Here is a 26,673-nt window from a genome sequence, read left to right on the forward strand (position 1 = left end):
CCTGCTGCTTCCTAACCTCTCCCTAACCAGCCCTGCTGCTTCCTAACCTCTCCCTAACCTAACCAATCAGCTCTGCTGCTTCTATCAACTACATAACTACTGATTTGTTCTCACCTCGAAACACGTTGTGCCCAAATGGTACCCTATTCCCTATATTGAGCCCAGGGCTCTGGTCAAAAGTAGTGCACTATGTAGGGAATAGGGTGTCATTTGGGAGACAGACGATCAGTAGACTGTAGATCAGTAGACTGTAGATCAGTAGTAGACTGTAGATCAGTAGACTGTAGATCAGATCTGTAGACTGTAGATCAATCAACTGTAGATCTGTAGACTGTAGATCAGTAGATTTTTAGATCAGTAGACTGTAGATCAGTAGACTGTAGATCTGTGGACTGTAGATATGTAGACTGTAGAAATGTAGTCTGTAGATCAGTAGACTGTAGATATGTAGACTGTAGATCAGTAGACTGTAGATCAGTAGGCTGTAGATCAGTAGACTGTAGATCAGTAGACTGTAGATCTGTAGACTGTAGATCAATAGACTGTAGATGTGTAGACTGTAGATTAGTAGACAGTAGACTGTAGATCAATAGACTGTAGATCAGTAGACTGTAGATCAATAGACTGTAGATCAGTAGATTGTAGATCAGATCTGTAGACTGTAGATCAGTAGATTGTAGATCAGTAGACTGTAGATCTGTAGACTGTAGATCAGTAGAATGTAGATGTGTAGACTGTAGATCAGTAGACTGTAGATCAGTAGACTGTAGATCTGTAGACTGTAGATCAGTAGACTGTAGATATGTAGACTGTAGATATGTAGTCTGTGGATCAGTAGAGTATAGATGTGTAGACTGTAGATCAGTAGACTGTAGATCTGTAGACTGTAGACTGTAGATCAGTAGACTGTAGATCAGTAGACTGTACATATGTAGACTGTAGATCAGTAGACTGTAGATATGTAGATGTGTAGACTGTAGATCAGTAGACTGTAGATGTGTAGACTGTAGATGTGTAGACTTGAGATCAGTGGACTGTAGACTGTAGATCAGTAGACTGTATATCAGTAGACTGTAGATCAGTGGACAGTAGACTGTAGGTGAGTAGACTGTAGATATGTAGACTGTAGATCAGTAGACTGTAGACTGTAGGTGAGTAGACTGTAGATATGTAGACTGTAGATCAGTAGACTATAGATGTGTAGACTGTAGATCAGTAGACTGTAGATCAGTAGACTGTAGATCAGTAGACTGTAGATCTGTAGACTGTAGATCAGTAGATTGTAGATCAGTAGACTGTACATATGTAGACTGTAGATCAGTAGACTGTAGATATGTAGATTGTAGATCAGTAGACTGTAGATATGTAGACTGTAGATCAGTAGACTGTAGATGTGTAGACTGTAGATTAGTAGACTGTAGATCAGTAGACTGTAGATCAGTAGACTGTAGATCAGTAGACTGTAGATCAGTAGACTGTAGATGTGTAGACTGTAGATTAGTAGACTGTAGATTAGTAGACTGTAGATCAGTAGACTGTAGATCAGTAGACTGTAGATCAGTAGACTGTAGATCAGTAGACTGTAGATGTGTAGACTGTAGATCTGTAGATCAGTAGACATGTAGACTGTAGATCAGTAGACTGTAGATCAGTCGACTGTAGATCAGTCGACTGTAGATCAGTAGACTGTAGATCCGTCGACCGTAGATCAGTAGACTGTAGATATGTAGACTGTAGATCAGTAGACTGTAGATCTGTAGACTGTAGATCAGTAGACTGTAGATCAGTAGACTGTACATATGTAGACTGTAGATCAGTAGACTGTAGATATGTAGATGTGTAGACTGTAGATCAGTAGACTGTAGATCAGTAGACTGTAGATCAGTGGACAGTAGACTGTAGATCAGTAGACTGTAGACTGTAGGTGAGTAGACTGTAGATATGTAGACTGTAGATCTGTAGATCAGTAGGCCTGTAGATCAGTAGACTGTAGATCAGTAGACTGTAGATATGTAGACTGTAGATCTGTAGATATGTAGACTGTAGATCTGTAGATCAGTAGAATGTAGATGTGTAGACTGTAGACTGTAGACTGTAGATCAGTAGACTGTAGATATGTAGACTGTAGATCAGTAGATTGTAGATCAGTAGACTGTACATATGTAGACTGTAGATCAGTAGACTGTAGATCAGTAGACTGTAGATCAGTAGACTGTAGATCAGTAGACGGTAGATCAGTAGACTGTAGGTGAGTAGACTGTAGATGTGTAGACTGTAGACTGTAGATCTGTAGACTGTAGATGTGTAGTCTGTGGATCAGTAGAGTATAGATGTGTAGACTGTAGATCAGTAGACTGTAGATCTGTAGACTGTAGATCAGTAGACTGTAGATCAGTAGACTGTACATATGTAGACTGTAGATATGTAGATGTGTAGACTGTAGATCAGTAGACTGTAGATGTGTAGACTGTAGATGTGTAGACTTGAGATCAGTGGACTGTAGACTGTAGATCAGTAGACTGTAGATCAGTAGACTGTAGATCAGTAGACTGTAGATCTGTAGACTGTAGATGTGTAGACTTGAGATCAGTAGACTGTAGATCAGTAGACTATAGATGTGTAGACTGTAGATCAGTGGACTGTAGACTGTAGATCAGTAGACTGTAGATCAGTAGACTGTAGATCAGTGGACAGTAGATGTGTAGACTGTAGATCAGTAGACTGTAGATCAGTAGACTATAGATGTGTAGACTGTAGATCAGTAGACTGTAGATCAGTAGACTGTAGATCTGTAGACTGTAGATCAGTAGATTGTAGATCAGTAGACTGTACATATGTAGACTGTAGATCAGTAGACTGTAGATATGTAGATTGTAGATCAGTAGACTGTAGATATGTAGACTGTAGATCAGTAGACTGTAGATCAGTAGACTGTAGATGTGTAGACTGTAGATTAGTAGACTGTAGATCAGTAGACTGTAGATCAGTAGACTGTAGATCCGTAGATCAGTAGACTGTAGATCAGTAGACTGTAGATATGTAGACTGTAGATCAGTAGACTGTAGATCAGTAGACTGTAGATCAGTAGACTGTAGATCAGTAGACTGTACATATGTAGACTGTAGATCAGTAGACTGTAGATATGTAGATGTGTAGACTGTAGATCAGTGGACAGTAGATCAGTGGACAGTAGACTGTAGATCAGTAGGTGAGTAGACTGTAGATATGTAGACTGTAGATCTGTAGATCAGTAGGCCTGTAGATCAGTAGACTGTAGATCAGTAGACTGTAGATATGTAGACTGTAGATCTGTAGATATGTAGACTGTAGATCTGTAGATCAGTAGAATGTAGATGTGTAGACTGTAGACTGTAGACTGTAGATCAGTAGACTGTAGATATGTAGACTGTAGATCAGTAGACTGTACATATGTAGACTGTAGATCAGTAGACTGTAGACCAGTAGTCTGTAGATCAGTAGACTGTAGATATGTAGACTGTAGATCAGTAGACTGTAGATATGTAGATTGTAGATCAGTAGACTGTACATATGTAGACTGTAGATCAGTAGACTGTAGATCAGTAGTCTGTAGATCAGTAGACTGTAGATATGTAGACTGTAGATCAGTAGACTGTAGATATGTAGATTGTAGATCAGTAGACTGTACATATGTAGACTGTAGATCAGTAGACTGTAGACCAGTAGACTGTAGATTAGTAGACTGTAGATCAGTAGACTGTAGATATGTAGACTGTAGATCAGTAGACTGTAGATCAGTAGACTGTAGATATGTAGACTGTAGATCAGTAGACTGTAGATCAGTAGACTGTAGATGTGTAGACTGTAGATCTGTAGACTGTAGATCAGTAGATCAGTAGACATGTAGACTGTAGATCAGTAGACTGTAGATCAGTAGACTGTAGATCAGTAGACTGTAGATCAGTCGACTGTAGATCAGTAGACTGTAGATCCGTCGACCGTAGATCAGTAGACTGTAGATATGTAGACTGTAGATCAGTAGACTGTAGATCAGTAGACTGTAGATCAGTAGACTGTAGATGTGTAGACTGTAGATCAGTAGACTGTAGATCAGTAGACTGTAGATCAGTAGATTGTAGATCAGTAGATTGTAGATCAGTAGACTGTAGATCAGTAGATTGTAGATCAGTAGATTGTAGATCAGTAGACTGTAGATCAGTAGACTATAGATGTGTAGACTGTAGATCAGTAGACTGTAGATCAGTAGACTGTAGATCAGTGGACTGTAGATGTGTAGACTGTAGATCAGTAGACTGTAGATCAGTAGACTGTAGATATGTAGATCAGTAGACATGTAGACTGTAGACTGTAGATCCTCCTCTTCCCCCTCCTCCTCCTCCTCTTCCTCCCCATCCTCCACTTCCCCCTCCCCCTCCTACTCTTCCTCCTCCTCCACTGAAGTGAGCTGACAACCTGTATCTGTATGTGTCTACAATGAACCAGTAAAGTCATGTTGTTCTTCCCCTCTGCAGGGTTCTCTGAGTCAGTACCTGAGTCTGCAGACAGGAGACTGGGTCAGCTGCTGTCGCCTCACACACTCTGTCACACGGGGTCTGGCCTACCTGCACACTGAGCTGCTGAGAGGAGGTAGGAGTCACCGTCACCACACACACACAGGGTCTGGCCTACCTGCACACTGAGCTGCTGAGAGGAGGTAGGAGTCACCGTCACCACACACACACAGGGTCTGGCCTACCTGCACACCGAGCTGCTGAGAGGAGGTAGGAGTCACCGTCACCACACACACACATATACACATACACGCATACGGACGGGCCATTGCACATCAATACACACACGGATGTGCGTCTGCTAAATGACATATATTATATTACTGTGCTCACCATTGACATGAAACTCAGACCGCTGAAACACAGTTCCTTCAAAACATTTTAAATCACTGAGGAGGATTGTTATTTCATGTACATATTACTTCAACTACCTCAATTAGCCGGTGCCCCCGCACATTGACTCTGCAACGGTACCCCCCTGTATATATAGCCTCCCTACTGTCACTTTATTTTTACTTCTGCTCTTTTTTTTCTCAACACTTTTTTTTGTTGTTGTTGTTTTATTTTTACTTTTTTTGTTTAAAATAAATGCACTGTTGGTTAAGGGCTGTAAGTAAGCATTTCACTGTAATGTCTGCACCTGTTGTATTCGGCGCATGTGGCCAATAAAATTTGATTTGATTTGATTTCCCTCTCTCTCTCAGGTCTCAATGGCCACGCCCCCTATTCTATTTATACTAGCAACGCCATGCCCCGCCCACCTCAGGATCTGTCTTTTTCAGCCGTCTATTTCCTGTGTTTGAGGGGTATAAAATTCACTTGTCACTTAAATCTCACTGGATTGATTGCTTTCATTTTACTCCTGCGACTCTTTCAAACTCTTGCTTGTGCATGTCGTTTTTTCCCGTTAACGCTAAGACCACGGAAATGGTTGAAATGACCTGTCAAACACACATTTTACATTTACATTTTAGTCATTTAGCAGACACTCTTATCCAGAGCGACTTACAGTTAGTGAGTGCATACATTTTTCATACTGGCCCCCCCGTGGGAAACGAACCCACAACCCTGGCGTTGCAAGCGCCATGCTCTACCAACTGAGATACAGGAGTGCTGAAATGGCCTGTCAACCACACCCCGGTAATAGCTGAAATGGACTCAATGGAATACGTTGTCTTTTCATTGCCTCTATAAGAACGCTAAAGCTTTGTCGGGGATTTAAGGTATCGTCTCAACGTTTACACCGCAAGAAAGAAAACTTTTTTTTGTTGGGTTTACATTTTTTGTGGAATTTAAAAAAGTTATCATATAATACACTTGAAATGTTTACAGATTAGATGCACTGAAATGAAAGCAACTTCCGAAAATGGGCATTCAGATTACAGTGATATTATAATTATCTGATCTGGAAAGTATATCTACAGTGCTTTCGGAAAGTATTCAGACCCCTTGACTTTTTCCCCCAAAATGTATGTTAGTCTTATTCTAAAATGGATTAAATTAATGTTTTTCCTCATCAATCTACACACAATACCCCATAATAACAAAGCAAAAACAGGTTTTTAGACATTTTTACAAATGTATTAAAAATAATTAATTGTAAGGATTTTCTTCCTTAATAATGTAAAATTAACAGCTGTACAGAAAGACTCATGTGAAGCCAAATTACAGAGGAGGAACTCCAGGGCTGGATGGCACACCAGTTGAACTATACCAAATCTTTTTTGACGGACTCAGAGGACTGTTATTATCATGTTTTAACCACTCTAACCTGATGTACTCAGAGGACTGTTATTATCATGTTTTAACCACTCTAACCTGATGTACTCAGAGGACTGTTATTATCAATCAATTTCAATCAATTTTATTTCATATAGCCCTTCTTATATAGCCCTTCTTATCATGTTTTAACCACTCTAACCTGATGTACTCAGAGGACTGTTATTATCATGTTTTAACCACTCTAACCTGATGTACTCAGAGGACTGTTATTAGCATGTTTTAACCACTCTAACCTGATGTACTCAGAGGACTGTTATTATCAATCAATTTCAATCAATTTTATTTTATATAGCCCTTCTTATATAGCCCTTCTTATCATGTTTTAACCACTCTAACCTGATGTACTCAGAGGACTGTTATTATCATGTTTTAACCACTCTAACCTGATGTACTCAGAGGACTGTTATTAGCATGTTTTAACCACTCTAACCTGATGTACTCAGAGGACTGTTATTATCATGTTTTAACCACTCTAACCTGATGTACTCAGAGGACTGTTATTAGCATGTTTTAACCACTCTAACCTGATGTACTCAGAGGACTGTTATTAGCATGTTTTAACCACTCTAACCTGATGTACTCAGAGGACTGTTATTAGCATGTTTTAACCACTCTAACCTGATGTACTCAGAGGACTGTTATTATCATGTTTTAACCACTCTAACCTGATGTACTCAGAGGACTGTTATTATCATGTTTTAACCACTCTAACCTGATGTACTCAGAGGACTGTTATTATCATGTTTTAACCACTCTAACCACTCTAACCACTCTAACCACTCTAACCACTATAAAAATGTTAGATTATCAGATACTCATCAAGAAGGTTTCATTATTACTGAAACAGGACCCAAGTGGTAAATATAAAGATCCAGTCCATTAAAAAAAATGGAGGCCTCTTACACTTCAGTGTTGTGATGCAAAAATTCAAGAAAAATGTATAGCGCATAGAATTAAAAAGGTATTGTCGGATATTATTCATTCTAATCAGACAGGTTTTTTACATGGAAGATACATTGGAGATAATATAAGGCAAGTACTGGAAACAATAGAACACTATGAAAAATCTGGGAAACCAGGCCTGGTATTCATAGCCGACTTTGAAAAGGCATTTGATAAAGTACGACTAGAATCTATCATGTATAGTAACCCTAGGTGTAAAATAGTAAATTATGGCTACTTCTCAGAAAGTTTTAAACTGTCAAGAATGAGTAAAACAAGGTTGTCCAATATCGGCATATCTATTTATTAGGGGTGTAACGATCCATCTACTACATCGATGTATCGATTTATATTCATATGATCCAACTACATCGATCTGTGCTCGGCGAGTTGGCCTTTTGAATCGATTTCAAGTCACTGAATCGTTTCGGATCGTATCGTTCTAAATGAACCAATATCGTCCTTGAATCGTATCGACAACCACGAATCGTGATACAAATCGAATCGTTGTTAAAACGAATCGTTATACCCCTACTATTTATTATGGCCATCGAAATGTTAGCTATTAAAATCAGATCCAACAATAATATCAAGAGATTAGAAATCCAGGGCTTAAAAACAAAGGTGTCATTGTACTCTGATGATTCATGTTTTCTTTGAAATCCACAACTTGAATCCCTCCACAGCCTCATAGATGATCTAGATACTTTTTCTAACCTCTCTGGATTACAACCAGATTATGATAAGTGTGCTATATTACGTATTGGATCACTAAAAAATTAAATGTGTACATTACTGTGTAGTTGAAGTGGACATACTCGGTATTCATATCCCGAAAGAAAGAAATGATCTCACTACAATACATTTTAATAGAAAGTAGGGCAAAAATAGATAAAATCTTGCTACCATGGAAAGAAAAGTACCTGTCAATTTGTGGAAAAATCACCCTGATTAACTCTTTAGTATTATCCCAGTTTAACTATTTGCTTATGGCCTTGCCTACACCTAGCGACATGTTTTTTTAATTATATGAGCAAAAAATATTACTTTTTGGGGGGGAACGGCAAGCCAGACAAAATTATAATGAATTTGAATTCGGCATAGATGATAATATATTACATATTAAAGCATTAGACCTATCACTAATGGCTTCAATCAAACAAAGTTATACTTAAATCCGAACTGGTTCTGTAGCAGATTAGTAAGAATGTCTCACCCCATGTTCAAGAAAGGCCTTTTTCCCTTTATTCAGATTACAACCTCTCACTTTCAGTTATTTGAAAAGGAAATCATCTCCAAAATATCGCTATTTTTAAAACAAGTCATAGAAAGTTTGTTGCAATTTCAATTTAACCCACCAGAAAAGACAGAACAAATATTACAAAAAATATTATAGTTAAACTCAAATATACGAATTGATAAAAAAACAATATTTTGGGACAAAATCTTTAAAAAAGGTATAATTGACAGCCGTTCCATATAGATTGCAAAATAGTTGGGAAGAGATTTTCGATGTACCGATTCCATGGTTTATGAACTGATGCACAAAACAACCCTGGATTAAAATCGTAGTTTTAAATTATTGTACAAAATTCTTGCAACCAATAGTATGTTATATACAGTGTGGGAAAAAAAGTATTTAGTCAGCCACCAATTGTGCAAGTTCTCCCACTTAAAAAGATGAGAGAGGCCTGTAATTTTCATCATAGGTACACGTCAACTATGACAGACAAAATGAGAAAAAAAAATCCAGAAAAACACATTGAAGGATTTTTAATGAATTTATTTGCAAATTATGGTGGAAAATAAGTATTTGGTCAATAACAAAAGTTTCTCAATACTTTGTTATATACCCTTTGTTGGCAATGACACAGGTCAAACGTTTTCTGTAAGTCTGCACAAGGTTTTCACACACTGTTGCTGGTATTTTGGCCCATTCCTCCATGCAGATCTCCTCTAGAGCAGTGATGTTTTGGGGCTGTCGCTGGGCAACACAGACTTTCAACTCCCTCCAAAGATTTTCTATGGGGTTGAGATCTGGAGACTGGCTAGGCCACTCCAGGACCTTGAAATGCTTCTTACGAAGCCACTCCTTCGTTGCCCGGGCGGTGTGTTTGGGATCATTGTCATGCTGAAAGACCCAGCCACGTTTCATCTTCAATGCCCTTGCTGATGGAAGGAGGTTTTCACTCAAAATCTCACGATACATGGCCCCATTCATTCTTTCCTTTACACGGATCAGTCGTCCTGGTCCCTTTGCAGATAAACAGCCCCAAAGCATGATGTTTCCACCCCCATGCTTCACAGTAGGTATGGTGTTCTTTGGATGCAACTCAGCATTCTTTGTCCTCCAAACACGACGAGTTGAGTTTTTACCAAAAAGTTCTATTTTGGTTTCATCTGACCATATGACATTCTCCCAATCCTCTTCTGGATCATCCAAATGCACTCTAGCAAACTTCAGACGGGCCTGGACATGTACTGGCTTAAGCAGGGGGACACATCTGGCACTGCAGGATTTAAGTCCCAGGCGGCGTAGTGGGTTACTGATGGTAGGCTTTGTTACTTTGGTCCCAGCTCTCTGCTGGTCATTCACTAGGTCCCCCCGTGTGGTTCTGGGATTTTTGCTCACCGTTCTTGTGATCATTTTGACCCCACGGGGTGAGATCTTGCGTGGAGCCCCAGATCGAGGGAGATTATCAGTGGTCTTGTATGTCTTCCATTTCCTAATAATTGCTCCCACAGTTGATTTCTTCAAACCAAGCTGCTTACCTATTGCAGATTCAGTCTTCCCAGCCTGGTGCAGGTCTTCAATTTTGTTTCTGGTGTCCTTTGACAGCTCTTTGGTCTTGGCCATAGTGGAGTTTGGAGTGTGACTGTTTGAGGTTGTGGACAGGTGTCTTTTATACTGATAACAAGTTCAAACATGTGCCATTAATACAGGTAACGAGTGGAGGACAGAGGAGCCTCTTAAAGAAGAAGTTACAGGTCTGTGACAGCCAGGCTTGTTTGTAGGTGACCAAATACTTATTTTCCACCATAATTTGCAAATAAATTCATAAAAAATCCTACAATGTGATTTTCTGGAAATTTTTTCCCCAATTTGTCTGTCATAGTTGACGTGTACCTATGATGAAAATTACAGGCCTCTCTCATCTTTCTAAGTGGGAGAACTTGCACAATTGGTGGCTGACTAAATACTTTTTTTCCCCACTGTATATGATTTCTGCAAACAGTAGCTGTAGGATCAGCAGAGGCATTCAGGGCATGAAGAGGGACATAAATTAGGTTACTTACGCCCCTAGGATAATGTACATTTGCTGAAGTATTATGACACCTCAGCGACGCAATGGTAGGGATTAAATGAGCTAGACTTGGGTCATTGATAAGTCATTGTCTCAGCGCAGCCTTATAATGCTGTGAAAGGATCCAGGATGCAAATTATTTGGGTGGATCCCATCCTCCTTATAATACGAGCTTTGTTTCCAGAAGGTATAACATTTGTCAATAAATGTTGCACCCACAGAGCTGCAATAGTCTCGTAGCCAGTTATGGAGGGCTAATAGTCTGCTGAATGGTTCAATACCACGATATAGGGAGGGCAGAGGGCCAGATATTATGGGGCGTTTGTTGGTGTCAAGTAGAGACCCAATCAGTTCTTTAAAATCCATCTTCAGCTGTTCTGAGCTGCCCTTCATAATGTCATTTGTCCCCACATGAACCATGACAGTATCAGCCCCCGGTGACTGACTCACAGCCTCGGGAAGCAACCTGGTGATATCCTGAACTTTTGCCCCAGGAAAACACAAAGTCTTTACCCCAGGTACAGATAAATGCCTCACCATCGAACTCCCTATAACAATCGCCGAAAGGATCCGACCTCTGCCGTGTCTCGATGCAGATTGCGAGGCCAGAGCCACAGAACTCACCTGAGAAGAGGGTTGCTGAGACGCCAGCTGTGTGCAGGCCACAACAGCCAAAGGGACAGAGCTCTGATCCAGAGAGCACGGCCCAGCGGAGGGGGGCTGCTGTTGTGCCCAGGCAGTTGATTGACTAGGACAGGGAGAGAATCCACAGCCATGGATGGAACACCCCCCAGCAGAAGACGGGGAAGAAGGCAGGCGCGCAGAGATTATTATTATTATTCTCCTTCTTTCTGGTTCCGACACGCATCCATTTACGCTCACCTGGAGTCGAACAATGAGCAGCCATTTTCTGGTTCAAGCTAGGAGAGGGGTGCAGTGGCGGAAATTGATCATAGTCCAGGAAGGTCCCATTATGAGCCTCTTGGATGTTTTGATATGAAGCATTTAAAGATTGATTGATATAATTTATTTGTAAAATACATACATAAGGGCGCTCCAGCCGGTGACGCCTCCACATACAATGCCTATAGTCTCATAGAATCCATATTCAGTTCAAGGCACTTGGTCAATTTCTTTATTTCATCATGAAGAGTAATAATCCTTTCTTTAGCTGCATCAAGTTCAAAACATTTTTCACAAATGAAGGTATCCATCGACCCCGTGACAACAACAAACATGTCGCAGATTATACATGTAATAGCACGCGAGTCCCCAGCAGATTCAAATGAGTTTTCACTGCTCCACGCCGACAGTCCAAGGGAACAAACACTTCCCGGCTACACCGGGAACTTAGATGCTCCCTCCATGGCTGCGGACGCCCCCACCAGCCCCCCGCACAACTGTGTTGTTGTCTGTCTCTCGCGCAGGTTGGGCGGGTGATGTCTGGGTGGTTTGTCAGTGGCAGGTCGCCGGCTGTTCCTTGCTACACACCGGCCAGGCTGTTTGTTATCGTTCGGTGTAGCCTCCCCCAGTGCAGGTTGGGCGGGTGATGTCTGGGTCGTTTGTCAGTGGCAGGTCGCCGGCTGTTCCTTGCTACACACCGGCCAGGCTGTTTGTTAGTGTTCGGTGTAGCCTCCCCCAGTGCAGGTTGGGTGGGTGATGTCTGGGTGGTTTGTCAGTGGCAGGTCGCCGGCTGTTCCTTGCTACACACCGGCCAGGCTGTTTGTTATCGTTCGGTGTAGCCTCCCCCAGTGCAGGTTGGGTGGGTGATGTCTGGGTGGTTTGTCAGTGGCAGGTCGCCGGCTGTTCCTTGCTACACACCGGCCAGGCTGTTTGTTAGTGTTCGGTGTAGCCTCCCCCAGTGCAGGTTGGGCGGGTGATGTCTGGGTGGTTTGTCAGTGGCAGGTCGCCGGCTGTTCCTTGCTACACACCGGCCAGGCTGTTTGTTATCGTTCGGTGTAGCCTCCCCCAGTGCAGGTTGGGTGGGTGATGTCTGGGTGGTTTGTCAGTGGCAGGTCGCCGGCTGTTCCTTGCTACACACCGGCCAGGCTGTTTGTTAGTGTTCGGTGTAGCCTCCCCCAGTGCAGGTTGGGTGGGTGATGTCTGGGTGGTTTGTCAGTGGCAGGTCGCCGGCTGTTCCTTGCTACACACCGGCCAGGCTGTTTGTTATCGTTCGGTGTAGCCTCCCCCAGTGCAGGTTGGGTGGGTGATGTCTGGGTGGTTTGTCAGTGGCAGGTCGCCGGCTGTTCCTTGCTACACACCGGCCAGGCTGTTTGTTAGTGTTCGGTGTAGCCTCCCGCAGTGTATTCAGTAATCTCGCTCTGATTTGTCATCCTGAGGGTCCCAGAGATAAAATGTAGCATAGTTTTGTTTGATAAAATCCATTTTTTTATATCCTAACATGATCCATGTTGTATACAGCGTTTTGCATGAATTCCTGTGTTATACTGTGTTATATAGTGAAATATTACAGTTCAACCATAGTATTAACTGTTATATAGTGATATATTACAGTTCAACCATAGTATTAACTGTGTTATATAGTGATATATTACAGTTCAACCATAGTATTAACTGTGTTATATAGTGAAATATTACAGTTCAACCATAGTACTGTGTTATATAGTGAAATATTACAGTTCAACCATAGTACTGTGTTATATAGTGAAATATTACAGTTCAACCATAGTATTAACTGTGTTATATAGTGAAATATTACAGTTCAACCATAGTATTAACTGTGTTATATAGTGAAATATTACAGTTCAACCATAGTACTGTGTTATATAGTGAAATATTACAGTTCAACCATAGTACTGTGTTATATAGGGAAATATTACAGTTCAACCATAGTACTGTGTTATATAGTGAAATATTACAGTTCAACCATAGTATTAACTGTGTTATATAGTGAAATATTACAGTTCAACCATAGTACTGTGTTATATAGTGAAATATTACAGTTCAACCATAGTATTAACTGTGTTATATAGTGAAATATTACAGTTCAACCATAGTACTGTGTTATATAGTGAAATATTACAGTTCAACCATAGTATTAACTGTGTTATATAGTGAAATATTACAGTTCAACCATAGTATTAACTGTGTTATATAGTGATATATTACAGTTCAACCATAGTATTAACTGTGTTATATAGTGAAATATTACAGTTCAACCATAGTATTAACTGTGTTATATAGTGAAATATTACAGTTCAACCATAGTATTAACTGTGTTATATAGGGAAATATTACAGTTCAACCATAGTACTGTGTTATATAGTGAAATATTACAGTTCAACCATAGTATTAACTGTGTTATATAGTGAAATATTACAGTTCAACCATAGTATTAACTGTGTTATATAGTGAAATATTACAGTTCAACCATAGTACTGTGTTATATAGTGAAATATTACAGTTCAACCATAGTATTAACTGTGTTATATAGTGAAATATTACAGTTCAACCATAGTACTGTGTTATATAGTGAAATATTACAGTTCAACCATAGTACTGTGTTATATAGTGAAATATTACAGTTCAACCATAGTATTAACTGTGTTATATAGTGAAATATTACAGTTCAACCATTTTTTATTTTATTTTTTATTTCACCTTTATTTAACCAGGTAAGCCAGTTGAGAACAAGTTCTCATTTACAACTGCGACCTGGCCAAGATAAAGCAAAGTAGTGCAATAAAAACAACACAGAGTTACATATGGGGTAAAAAAAAACATAAAGTCAGAAATACAACAGAAAATATATATACAGTGTGTGCAAATGTAGCAAGTTATGGAGGTAAGGCAATAAATAGGCTATAGTGCAGAATAATTACAATAGTATTAACACTGGAATGCTAGATGTGCAAGAGATTATGTGCAAATAGAGATACTGGGGTGCAAAAGAGCAAATTAAATAACAATATAGGGATGAGGTAGTTGGGTGGGCTAATTTCAGATGGGCTGTGTACAGGTGCAGTGATCGGTAAGGTGCTCTGACAACTGATGCTTAAAGTTATTGAGGGAGATAAGAGTCTCCAGCTTCAGAGATTTTTGCAATTCGTTCCAGTCATTGGCAGCAGAGAACTGGAAGGAATGGCGGCCAAAGGAGGTGTTGGCTTTGGGAATGACCAGTGAGATATACCTGCTGGAGCGCAGACTACGGGTGGGTGCTGCTATGGTGACCAATGAGCTAATATAAGGCGGGGATTTGCCTAGCAGTGATTTATAGATGGCCTGGAGCCAGTGGGTTTGACGACGAACATGTAGTGAGGACCAGCCAACAAGAGCGTACAGGTCACAGTGGTGGGTAGTGTATGGGGCTTTGGAGACAAAACGGATGGCACTGTGATAGACTACATCCAATTTGCTGAGTAGAGTGTTGGAGGCTATTTTGTAAATGACATCGCCGAAGTCAAGGATCGGTAGGATAGTCAGTTTTACGAGGGCATGTTTGGCAGCATGAGTGAAGGAGGCTTTGTTGCGAAATAGGAAGCCGATTCTAGATTTAACTTTGGATTGGAGATTCTTCATGTGAGTCTGGAAGTTGAGTTTACAGTCTAACCAGACACCTAGATATTTGTAGTTGTCCACATACTCTAGGTCAGACCCGTCGAGAGTGGTGATTCTAGTCGGGTGGGCGGGTGCTAGCAGCGTTCGATTGAAAAGCATGCATTTAGTTTTACTAGTGTTTAAGAGCAGTTGAAGGCTACTGAAGGATTGTTGTATGGCATTGAAGCTCGTTTGGAGGTTTGTTAACACAGTGTCCAATGAAGGGCCAGATGTATACAAAATGGTGTCGTCTGCGTAGAGGTGGATCTGAGAGTCACCAGCAGCAAGACCAACATCATTGATATACACGGAGAAAAGTGTCGGCCCAAGAATTGAACCCTGTGGCACCCCCATAGAGACTGCCATAGGTCCAGACAACAGGCCCTCCGATTTGACACACTGAACTCTATCTGAGAAGTAGTTGGTGAACCAGGCGAGGCAGTCATTTGAGAAACCAAGGCTATTTAGTCTGCCAATAAGAATGCGGTGGTTGACAGAGTCGAAAGCCTTGGCCAGGTCGATGAAGACGGCTGCACAGTACTGTCTATTATCAATCGCGGTTATAATATCGTTTAGGACCTTGAGCGTGGCTGAAGTGCACCCGTGACCAGCTCGGAAACCGGATTGCATAGCGGAGAAGGTACGGTGGTATTCGAAATGGTCGATGATCTGTTTGTTAACTTGGCTTTCGAATACTTTCGAAAGGCAGGGCAGGATGGATATAGGTCTGTAGCAGTTTGGATCTAGAGTGTCACCCCCTTTGAAGAGGGGGATGACCGCGGCAGCTTTCCAATCTCTGGGGATCTCAGACGTTATGAAAGAGAGGTTGAACAGACTAGTAATAGGGGTTGCGACAATTTCGGCGGCTAGTTTTAGGAAGAAAGGGTCCAGATTGTCTAGCCCAGCTGATTTGTAGGGGTCCAGATTTTGCAGCGCTTTCAAAACATCAGCTGTCTGAATTTGTGTGAAGGAGAAGCGGGGGGGGCATGGGCAAGTTGCAGCAGAGGGTGCAGAGTTGGTGGTAGCCAGATGGAAAGCATGGCCAGCTGTAGCAAAATGCTTGTTGAAATTCTCGATTATTGTAGATTTATCGGTGGTGATAGTGTTTCCTAGCCTCAGTGCAGTGGGCAGCTGGGAGGAAGTGCTCTTATTCTCCATGGACTTTACAGTGTCCCAAAACTTTTTGGAGTTAGTGCTACAGGATGCAAATTTCTGTTTGAAAAAGTTAGCCTTTGCTTTCCTGACTGCTTGTGTATATTGGTTCCTACCTTCCCTGAAAAGTTGCATATCGCGGGGGCTATTTGATGCTAATGCTGTACGCCACAGGATGTTTTTGTGCTGGTCAAGGGCAGTCAAGTCTGAGGAGAACCAGGGGCTATATCGGTTCTTAGTTCTGTATTTTTTGAATGGGGCATGTTTATTTAAGATTGAGAGGAAATTACTTTTAAGGAACAACCAGGCATCCTCTACTGACGGAATGAGATCTATATCCATCCAGGATACCTGGGCCAGGTCAATTAGGAAGGCCTCCTCGCTAAAGTGTTTTAGGGAGCGTTTGACAGTGATGAGGGGTGGTCGTTTGACCGCGGACCCGTTACGGACGCAGGCAATAAGGCAGTGATCGCTGAGATCCTGGTTGAAGACAGCTGAGGTGTATTTAGAGGGTATGTTAGTCAGGATGATATCTATGAGGGTACCCATGTTTAAGGATTTAGGGTTGTACCTGGTAGGTTCGTTGATAATTTGCGTGAGGTTGAGGGCATCTAGTTTAGATTGTAGGACGGCCGGGGTATTAAGCATATCCCAATTTAGGTCACCAAGCAGTACAAACTCAGAGGATAAATGGGGGGCAATCAATTCACATATGGTGTCCAGGGCACAGCTGGGGGCTGAGGGGGGTCTGTAGCAAGCGGCAACAGTGAGAGACTTATTTCTGGAAAGGTGGATTTTTAGAAGTAGAAGCTCAAACTGTTTGGGCACAGACCTGGATAGTATGATAGAGCTCTGCAGGCTATCTCTACAGTAGATTGCAACTCCACCCCCTTTGGCAGTTAACCATAGTATTAACAGTGTTATATAGTGAAATATTACAGTTCAACCATAGTATTAACTGTGTTATATAGTGATCTATTACAGTTCAACCATAGTACTGTGTTATATAGTGAAATATTACAGTTCAACCATAGTATTAACTGTGTTATATAGTGAAATATTACAGTTCAACCATAGTACTAACTGCGTTATCAAATCAAATGTTATTTGTCACATGCGCCGAATACAACAGGTTACCGTGAAATGCTTACTTACATGCCCTTAAACCAACAATGCAGTTTTAAGGAAAATAAGAGTTAAGAAAATATTTACTAAGTAAACTGAAGTTAAAAAATTTTAAAATAAAAGAGCAACAATAAAATAACTATGACGAGGCTACATAAGATGGCGCCGACAGACTGCTTCTAGCTCCTAAGCAACTCTGCAGTATTTAGTTTTGTTGTGTGTTACTTTTTACATTATTAGCCCAGAAAGTTTTTTCTGTTATTACATACAGCTGGAAATAACTTTTGGATATTAACTCCCCAGCATTACGACCAGGAATACGACTTTCCTGAATTGGATCCTTTGTTCGTACCCCCCAGGGCAATTGAACTTAACCAAGAGGCTGCTCCAAGTCGTCACCGGCGGAGAAGATGTATTCGGAGTGGACTTGTAGTCCGACTCAGGAGGCGTGCACACCATCCACCGCTTCCGAATATATTACTTGCTAATGTTCAGTCACTGGACAATAAAGTAGATGAGCTCACGGCGAGGATCTCCTTCCAGAGAGACATCATGGACCGTAACATACTCTGTTTCACAGAATCATGGCTCTCTCGGGATATACTGTCCCCGTCCATACAGCCAGCTGGGTTCTCAGTTCATCGCGTAGACAGGAATAAAGAACTCTCTGGGAAGAAGAAAGACGGGGGTGTATGTTTCATGATTAACTACTCGTGGTGTGATTGTGATAACATACAGAAACTCAAGTCCTTTTGTTCACCCGACCTAGAATACCTCACAATCAAATGCAGACGGTATTACCTCCCAGGAGAATTATCTTCGGTTATAGTCCCAACCATGTATATTCCCCCTCAAGCTGAAACCACGACGACCCTCAAGGAACTACACTGGACTTTATACAAACTGGAAACCACATATCCTGAGGCCGCATTTATTGTAGCTGGGGATTTTAACAAAGCAAATTTGAGGAAAACGCTACCGAAGTTCTATCAACACATTGTGGTGAAGAAGGTGCAACTGCACCTCTTCAACCTCAGGAGGCTGAAGAAATTTGGCTTGGCCCCTAAGACCCTCAGAAACGTTTACAGATGTACAATTGAGAGCATCCTGTCGGGCTGCATCACCGCCTGGTATGGCAACTGACCAGCAACCGCAGGGCTCTGGTATGGTCTGCCCAATGCATCACCGGGGGCACACTGCCTGCCCTCCAGGACACCTACAGCACCCGATGTCACAGGAATGCCAAAAAGATAATCAAGGACAACTACCACCCGAGCCACAGCCTGTTCACCCCGCTGTCATCTAGAAGGCGAGGTCAGTACAGGTGCATCAAAGCTGGGACCCAGAGACTGAAAAACAGCTTCTATCTCAAGGCCATCAGACTGTTAAATAGCCATCACTAACCGGGTACCACCCGGCTACTCAACCCTGCACCTTAGAGGCTGCTGCCCTATAGACATGGAATCACTGGCCACTTTAATAATGGAACACTAGTCACTTAAATAATGTTTACATACTACTTTACTCATCTCATATGTATATACTGTATTCTATTCTACTGTATTTAGTCAATGCCACTCCGACGTTGTTCGTCCTAATATTTATATTTATATATTTCTTAATTCCATTCTTTTACTTTTAGATTTGTGTATTGTTGTAAAATTGTTAGATACTACTGCACTGTTGGAGCTAGGAACACAAGCATTTCGCTACACCCGCAAAACATCTGCTAAATATGTGTATGTGACCAATAAAATTTGATTAGATTTTATATACAGGGGGTACCTGTACCGAGTCAATGTGCGGGGGTACAGGTTTGTCGAGGTAATTGAGGTACAGGTAAAGTGACTATGTATTATAATAAACAGCGAGTGGCAGCAGTGTAAAAAAAGGGGGGGGGGGGGGGGGGTCATTGCAAATAGTCCGGGTAGCCATTTGATTAGCTGTTCAGCAGTCTTATGACTTGGCGGTAGAAGCTAGACTTGGCACTCTGGTACTGCTTGCCGTGCGGTAGCAGAGAGAACAGTCTATGACTAGGATGGTTGGAGTCTTTGACAATTTTTAGGGCCTTCCTCTGACACCGCCTGGTATAGAGGTCCTGGATGGCAGGAAGCTTGGCCCCAGTGATGTACAGGGCCGTACGCACTACCCTCTGTAGCACCTTGCGGTCGGAGGCTGAGCAATTGCCATACCAGGCGGTGAAGCAACCAGTAAGGATGCTCTCGATGGTACAGCTGTATAACTTTTTGAGGATCTGGGGACCCATGCCAAATCTTTTTAGTCTCCTGAGGGGGAATAGGCGTTATTCTACAATGCCCGGAAACCTGCCCCTTTTTTTCTCTGTACCCAACGCACTAGAAGACCAGTACTTAAAGGCTTTAGCCGTATCCTTATTCTACTCCTCCTCTGTTCCTCTGGTGATGTAGAGGTTAACCCAGGCCCTGTAGCCCCCAGTATCACTCCTACTCCCCAGGCATTATCATTTGTTGACTTCTGTAACCGTAAAAGCATTGGTTTCTTGCATGTTAACATCCGAAGCCTCCTCCCTAAGTTTGAGTTATTCACTGCGTTAGCACACTCCGCCAACCCTGATGTCCTAGCAGTGTCTGAATCCTGGCTTAGGAAGGCCACCAAAAATTCAGAAATGTCCATCCCCAACTACAACATTTTCCGTCTAGATAGAACTGCCAAAGGGGGTGGGTTGCAATCTACTATAGAGATAGCCTGCAGAACTCTATCGTACTATCCAGGTCTGTGCCCAAACAGTTTGAGCTTCTACTTCTAAAAATCCACCTTTCCAGAAATAAGTATTTCACTGTTGCCGCTTGCTACAGACCCCCCTCAGCCCCGAGCTGTGCCCTGGACACCATATGTGAACTGATTGCCCCCCATCTATCCTCAGAGTTCGTACTGCTTCGTGACCTAAACTGGGATATGCTTAACACCCCGGCCAACCTACAATCTAAACTAGATGCCCTCAATCTCACACAAATTATGAAGGAACCTACCAGGTACAACCCTAAATCTGTAAACATGGGCACCCTCATAGATATCATCCTGAAAAATGTACCCTCTAAATACACCTCCGCTGTCTTCAACCAGGATCTTAGCGATCACTGCCTTATTGCCTGCGTCCGTAATGGGTCCGCGGTCAAACGACAACCCCTCATCACTGTCAAACGCTCCCTAAAACACTTTAGCGAGCAGGCCTTTCTAATTGACCTTGACCGAGGTATCCTCAATGGATATTGACCTCATTCCGTCAGTAGAGGATGCCTGGTTGTTCTTTAAAAGTGCTTTCCTCTCAATCTTAAATAAGCATGCCCCATTCAAAAAATTCAGAACTAAGAACAGATATAGCCCCTGGTTCTCCTCAGACTTGACTGCCCTTGACCAGCACAAAAACATCCTGTGGCGTACTGCATTAGCATCGAACAGCCCCCGCGATATGCAACTTTTCAGGGAAGTCAGGAACCAATATACACAATCAGTTAGGAAAGCAAAGGCTAGCTTTTTCAAACAGAAATTTGCATCCTGTAGCACTAACTCCAAAAAGTTTTGGGACACTGTAAAGTCCATGGAGAATAAGAGCACCTCCTCCCAACTGCCCACTGCACTGAGGCTAGGAAACACTGTCACGACCGATAAATCTACGATAATCGAGAATTTCAATAAGCATTTTGCTACAGCTGGCCATGCTTTCCACCTGGCTACCACTACCCCGGCCACCAGCTCTGCACCCTCCGCTGCAACTTGCCCATGCCCCCCCCCCGCTTCTCCTTCACACAAATTCAGACAGCTGATGTTCTGAAAGAGCTGAAAAATCTGGACCCCTACAAATCAGCTGGGCTAGACAATCTGGACCCTTTCTTTCTAAAATTAGCCGCCGAAATTGTCGCAACCCCTATTTCTAGCCTGTTCAACCTCTCTTTCGTAACGTCTGAGATCCCCAGAGATTGGAAAGCTGCCACGGTCATCCCCCTCTTCAAAGGGGGTGACACTCTAGATCCAAACTGTTACAGACCTATATCCATCCTGCCCTGCCTTTCGAAAGTATTTGAAAGCCAAGTTAACAAAGAGATCACCGACCATTTCGAATCCCACCGTACCTTCTCCGCTATGCAATCCAGTTTCCGAGCTGGTCATGGGTGCACCTCAGCCACGCTCAAGGTCCTAAACGATATTATAACCGCAATCGATAAAAGACAGTACTGCGCAGCCGTCTTCATCTACCAGGCCAAGGCTTTCGACTCTGTCAACCACCGCATTCTTATTGGCAGACTAAATGGCCTTGGTTTCTCTAATGACTGCCTCACCTGGTTCACCAACTACTTCTCAGATAGTTCAATGTGTCAAATCGGAGGGCCTGTTGTCTGGACCTCTGGCCGTCTCTATGGGGGTGCCACAGGGTTCAATTCTCGGGCCGACTCTATTCTCTGTGTATATCAATGATGTTGGTCTTGCTAATGGTGAAGCTCGGATCCACCTCTATGCGGACGACACCATTTTGTATACATCTGGCCCTTCATTGTACACTGTGTTAACAAACCTTCAAACGAGCTTCAATGCCATACAACACTCCTTCCGTAGCCTCCAACTGCTCTTAAACACTAGTAAAACTAAATGCATGCTCTTCAACCGAACGCTGCTGGCACCCGCCCACCCGACTAGAATCACTACTCTCGGCAGGTCTGACCTAGAGTATGTGGACAACTACAAATACCTAGGTGTCTGGTTAGACTGTAAACTATCCTTCCAGACTCACATTAAGCATATCCAATCAAAAGTTAGATCTAGAATCTGCTTCCTATTTCGCAACAAAGCCTCCTTCACTCATGCTGCCAAACATGCCCTCGTAAAACTGACTATCCTACCGATCCTTGACTTCGGCGATGTCATTTACAAAATAGCCTCCAACACTCTATTCAGCAAATTGGATGTAGTCTATCACAGTGCCATCCGTTTTGTCACCAAAGCCCCATATACTACCCACCATTTTGACCTGTACGCTCTTGTTGGCTGGCCCTCACTACATGTTCGTCGCCAAACCCACTGGCTCCAGGCCATCTATAAATCACTGCTAGGTAAATCCCTGTCTTACCTTAGCTCACTGGTCACCATAGCAACACCCACCCGTAGTCTGCGCTCCAGCAGGTATATCTCACTGGTCATCCCCAAATCCAACACCTCCTTTGGCCGCCATTCCTTCCAGTTCTCTGCTGCCAATGACTGGAACGAACTGCAAAAATCTCTAAAGCTGGAGACTCTTATCTCCCTCACTAACTTTAAGCATCAGTTGTCAGAGCAGCTTACCGATCACTGCACCTGTACACAGCCCATCTGAAATTAGCGCACCCAACTACCTCATCCCTATATACAAATATTACAGTTCAACCATATTACTGTATTATATAGGGAAATATTGTAGTTCAACAATAGTATTAACTGTTATATAGTGAAATATTACTGTTCAACTATAGTACTGTGTTGGATTGTGAAATAATACAGTTCTTCTATAATATTAATTTGTTTTATATAATGAAATATTACATTTCAACCATAGTATTAACTGTGTTATATAGTGAAATATTACAGTTCAACCATAGTATTAACTGTGTTATATAGTGAAATATTACAGTTCAACCATAGTACTGTGTTATATAGTGAAATATTACAGTTCAACCATAGTACTGTGTTATATAGTGAAATATTACAGTTCAACCATAGTACTGTGTTATATAGTGAAATATTACAGTTCAACCATAGTATTAACTGTGTTATATAGTGAAATATTACAGTTCAACCATAGTATTAACTGTGTTATATAGTGAAATATTACAGTTCAACCATAGTACTGTGTTATATAGTGATATATTACAGTTCAACCATAGTATTAACTGTGTTATATAGTGATATATTACAGTTCAACCATAGTATTAACTGTGTTATATAGTGAAATATTACAGTTCAACCATAGTACTGTGTTATATAGTGATATATTACAGTTCAACCATAGTACTGTGTTATATAGTGAAATATTACAGTTCAACCATAGTATTAACTGTGTTATATAGGGAAATATTACAGTTCAACCATAGTACTGTGTTATATAGTGAAATATTACAGTTCAACCATAGTATTAACTGTGTTATATAGTGAAATATTACAGTTCAACCATAGTACTGTGTTATATAGTGAAATATTACAGTTCAACCATAGTATTAACTGTGTTATATAGTGAAATATTACAGTTCAACCATAGTATTAACTGTGTTATATAGTGAAATATTACAGTTCAACCATAGTATTAACTGTGTTATATAGTGATATATTACAGTTCAACCATAGTACTGTGTTATATAGTGAAATATTACAGTTCAACCATAGTACTGTGTTATATAGTGAAATATTACAGTTCAACCATAGTATTAACTGTGTTATATAGTGAAATATTACAGTTCAACCATAGTACTGTGTTATATAGTGAAATATTACAGTTCAACCATAGTACTGTGTTATATAGTGAAATATTACAGTTCAACCATAGTATTAACTGTTATATAGTGATATATTACAGTTCAACCATAGTATTAACTGTGTTATATAGTGAAATATTACAGTTCAACCATAGTACTGTGTTATATAGTGAAATATTACAGTTCAACCATAGTATTAACTGTGTTATATAGTGAAATATTACAGTTCAACCATAGTATTAACTGTGTTATATAGTGAAATATTACAGTTCAACCATAGTATTAACTGTGTTATATAGTGAAATATTACAGTTCAACCATAGTACTCACTGTGTTATATAGTGAAATATTACAGTTCAACCATAGTATTAACTGTGTTATATAGTGAAATATTACAGTTCAACCATAGTACTGTGTTATATAGTGAAATATTACAGTTCAACCATAGTATTAACTGTGTTATATAGTGAAATATTACAGTTCAACCATAGTACTGTGTTATATAGTGAAATATTACAGTTCAACCATAGTACTGTGTTATATAGTGAAATATTACAGTTCAACCATAGTATTAACTGTGTTATATAATGAAATATTACAGTTCAACCATAGTACTGTGTTATATAGTGATATATTACAGTTCAAACATAGTACTGTGTTATATAGTGAAATATTACAGTTCAACCATAGTATTAACAGTGTTATATAGTGAAATATTACAGTTCAACCATAGTACTGTGTTATATAGTGATATATTACAGTTCAACCATAGTACTGTGTTATATAGTGAAATATTACAGTTCAACCATAGTATTAACTGTGTTATATAGTGAAATATTACAGTTCAACCATAGTACTGTGTTATATAGTGAAATATTACAGTTCAACCATAGTACTGTGTTATATAGTGAAATATTACAGTTCAACCATAGTACTGTGTTATATAGTGAAATATTACAGTTCAACCATAGTATTAACAGTGTTATATAGTGAAATATTACAGTTCAACCATAGTACTGTGTTATATAGTGATATATTACAGTTCAACCATAGTATTAACTGTGTTATATAGTGAAATATTACAGTTCAACCATAGTACTGTGTTATATAGTGATATATTACAGTTCAACCATAGTATTAACTGTGTTATATAGGGAAATATTACAGTTCAACCATAGTACTGTGTTATATAGTGAAATATTACAGTTCAACCATAGTATTAACTGTGTTATATAGTGAAATATTACAGTTCAACCATAGTATTAACTGTGTTATATAGTGAAATATTACAGTTCAACCATAGTACTGTGTTATATAGTGATATATTACAGTTCAACCATAGTACTGTGTTATATAGTGAAATATTACAGTTCAACCATAGTATTAACAGTGTTATATAGTGAAATATTACAGTTCAACCATAGTACTGTGTTATATAGTGATATATTACAGTTCAACCATAGTACTGTGTTATATAGTGAAATATTACAGTTCAACCATAGTATTAACTGTGTTATATAGTGAAATATTACAGTTCAACCATAGTACTGTGTTATATAGTGAAATATTACAGTTCAACCATAGTATTAACTGTGTTATATAGGGAAATATTACAGTTCAACCATAGTACTGTGTTATATAGTGAAATATTACAGTTCAACCATAGTATTAACTGTGTTATATAGTGAAATATTACAGTTCAACCATAGTACTGTGTTATATAGTGAAATATTACAGTTCAACCATAGTACTGTGTTATATAGTGAAATATTACAGTTCAACCATAGTACTGTGTTATATAGTGAAATATTACAGTTCAACCATAGTATTAACTGTGTTATATAGTGAAATATTACAGTTCAACCATAGTATTAACAGTGTTATATAGTGAAATATTACAGTTCAACCATAGTACTGTGTTATATAGTGAAATATTACAGTTCAACCATAGTATTAACTGTGTTATATAGGGAAATATTACAGTTCAACCATAGTATTAACTGTGTTATATAGTGAAATATTACAGTTCAACCATAGTATTAACTGTGTTATATAGTGAAATATTACAGTTCAACCATAGTACTGTGTTATATAGTGAAATATTACAGTTCAACCATAGTATTAACTGTGTTATATAGTGAAATATTACAGTTCAACCATAGTATTAACTGTGTTATATAGTGAAATATTACAGTTCAACCATAGTATTAACTGTGTTATATAGTGAAATATTACAGTTCAACCATAGTATTAACAGTGTTATATAGTGAAATATTACAGTTCAACCATAGTACTGTGTTATATAGTGAAATATTACAGTTCAACCATAGTATTAACTCTGTTATATAGGGAAATATTACAGTTCAACCATAGTATTAACTGTGTTATATAGTGAAATATTACAGTTCAACCATAGTACTGTGTTATATAGTGATATATTACAGTTCAACCATAGTATTAACTGTGTTATATAGTGAAATATTACAGTTCAACCATAGTACTGTGTTATATAGTGAAATATTACAGTTCAACCATAGTATTAACTGTGTTATATAGTGAAATATTACAGTTCAACCATAGTACTGTGTTATATAGTGATATATTACAGTTCAACCATAGTATTAACTGTGTTATATAGTGAAATATTACAGTTCAACCATAGTATTAACTGTGTTATATAGTGAAATATTACAGTTCAACCATAGTACTGTGTTATATAGTGAAATATTACAGTTCAACCATAGTATTAACTGTGTTATATAGTGAAATATTACAGTTCAACCA

The 26,673-nt window shown here is 40.1% G+C and overlaps 1 protein-coding gene across 1 annotated transcript in view; it reads left to right on the top strand.

The window, feature by feature from the left end:
• LOC311125674 (bone morphogenetic protein receptor type-2-like) overlaps positions 1-26,673 on the top strand; it is a gene marked incomplete at its 5' end in the record, with an annotated part of 79,333 nt that overhangs the window by 1,298 nt on the left and 51,362 nt on the right. The window contains one exon of the mRNA XM_084199703.1: positions 4,512-4,626. Coding sequence (XP_084055829.1) covers positions 4,512-4,626 — 115 coding nt within the window. The remainder of the gene's footprint in view (positions 1-4,511; positions 4,627-26,673) is intronic.

The sequence above is a fragment of the Coregonus lavaretus genome, assembly GCF_964263955.1.
Source record: "Coregonus lavaretus genome assembly, contig: HAP1_SCAFFOLD_432, whole genome shotgun sequence".
NCBI lineage: Eukaryota > Metazoa > Chordata > Actinopteri > Salmoniformes > Salmonidae > Coregonus > Coregonus lavaretus.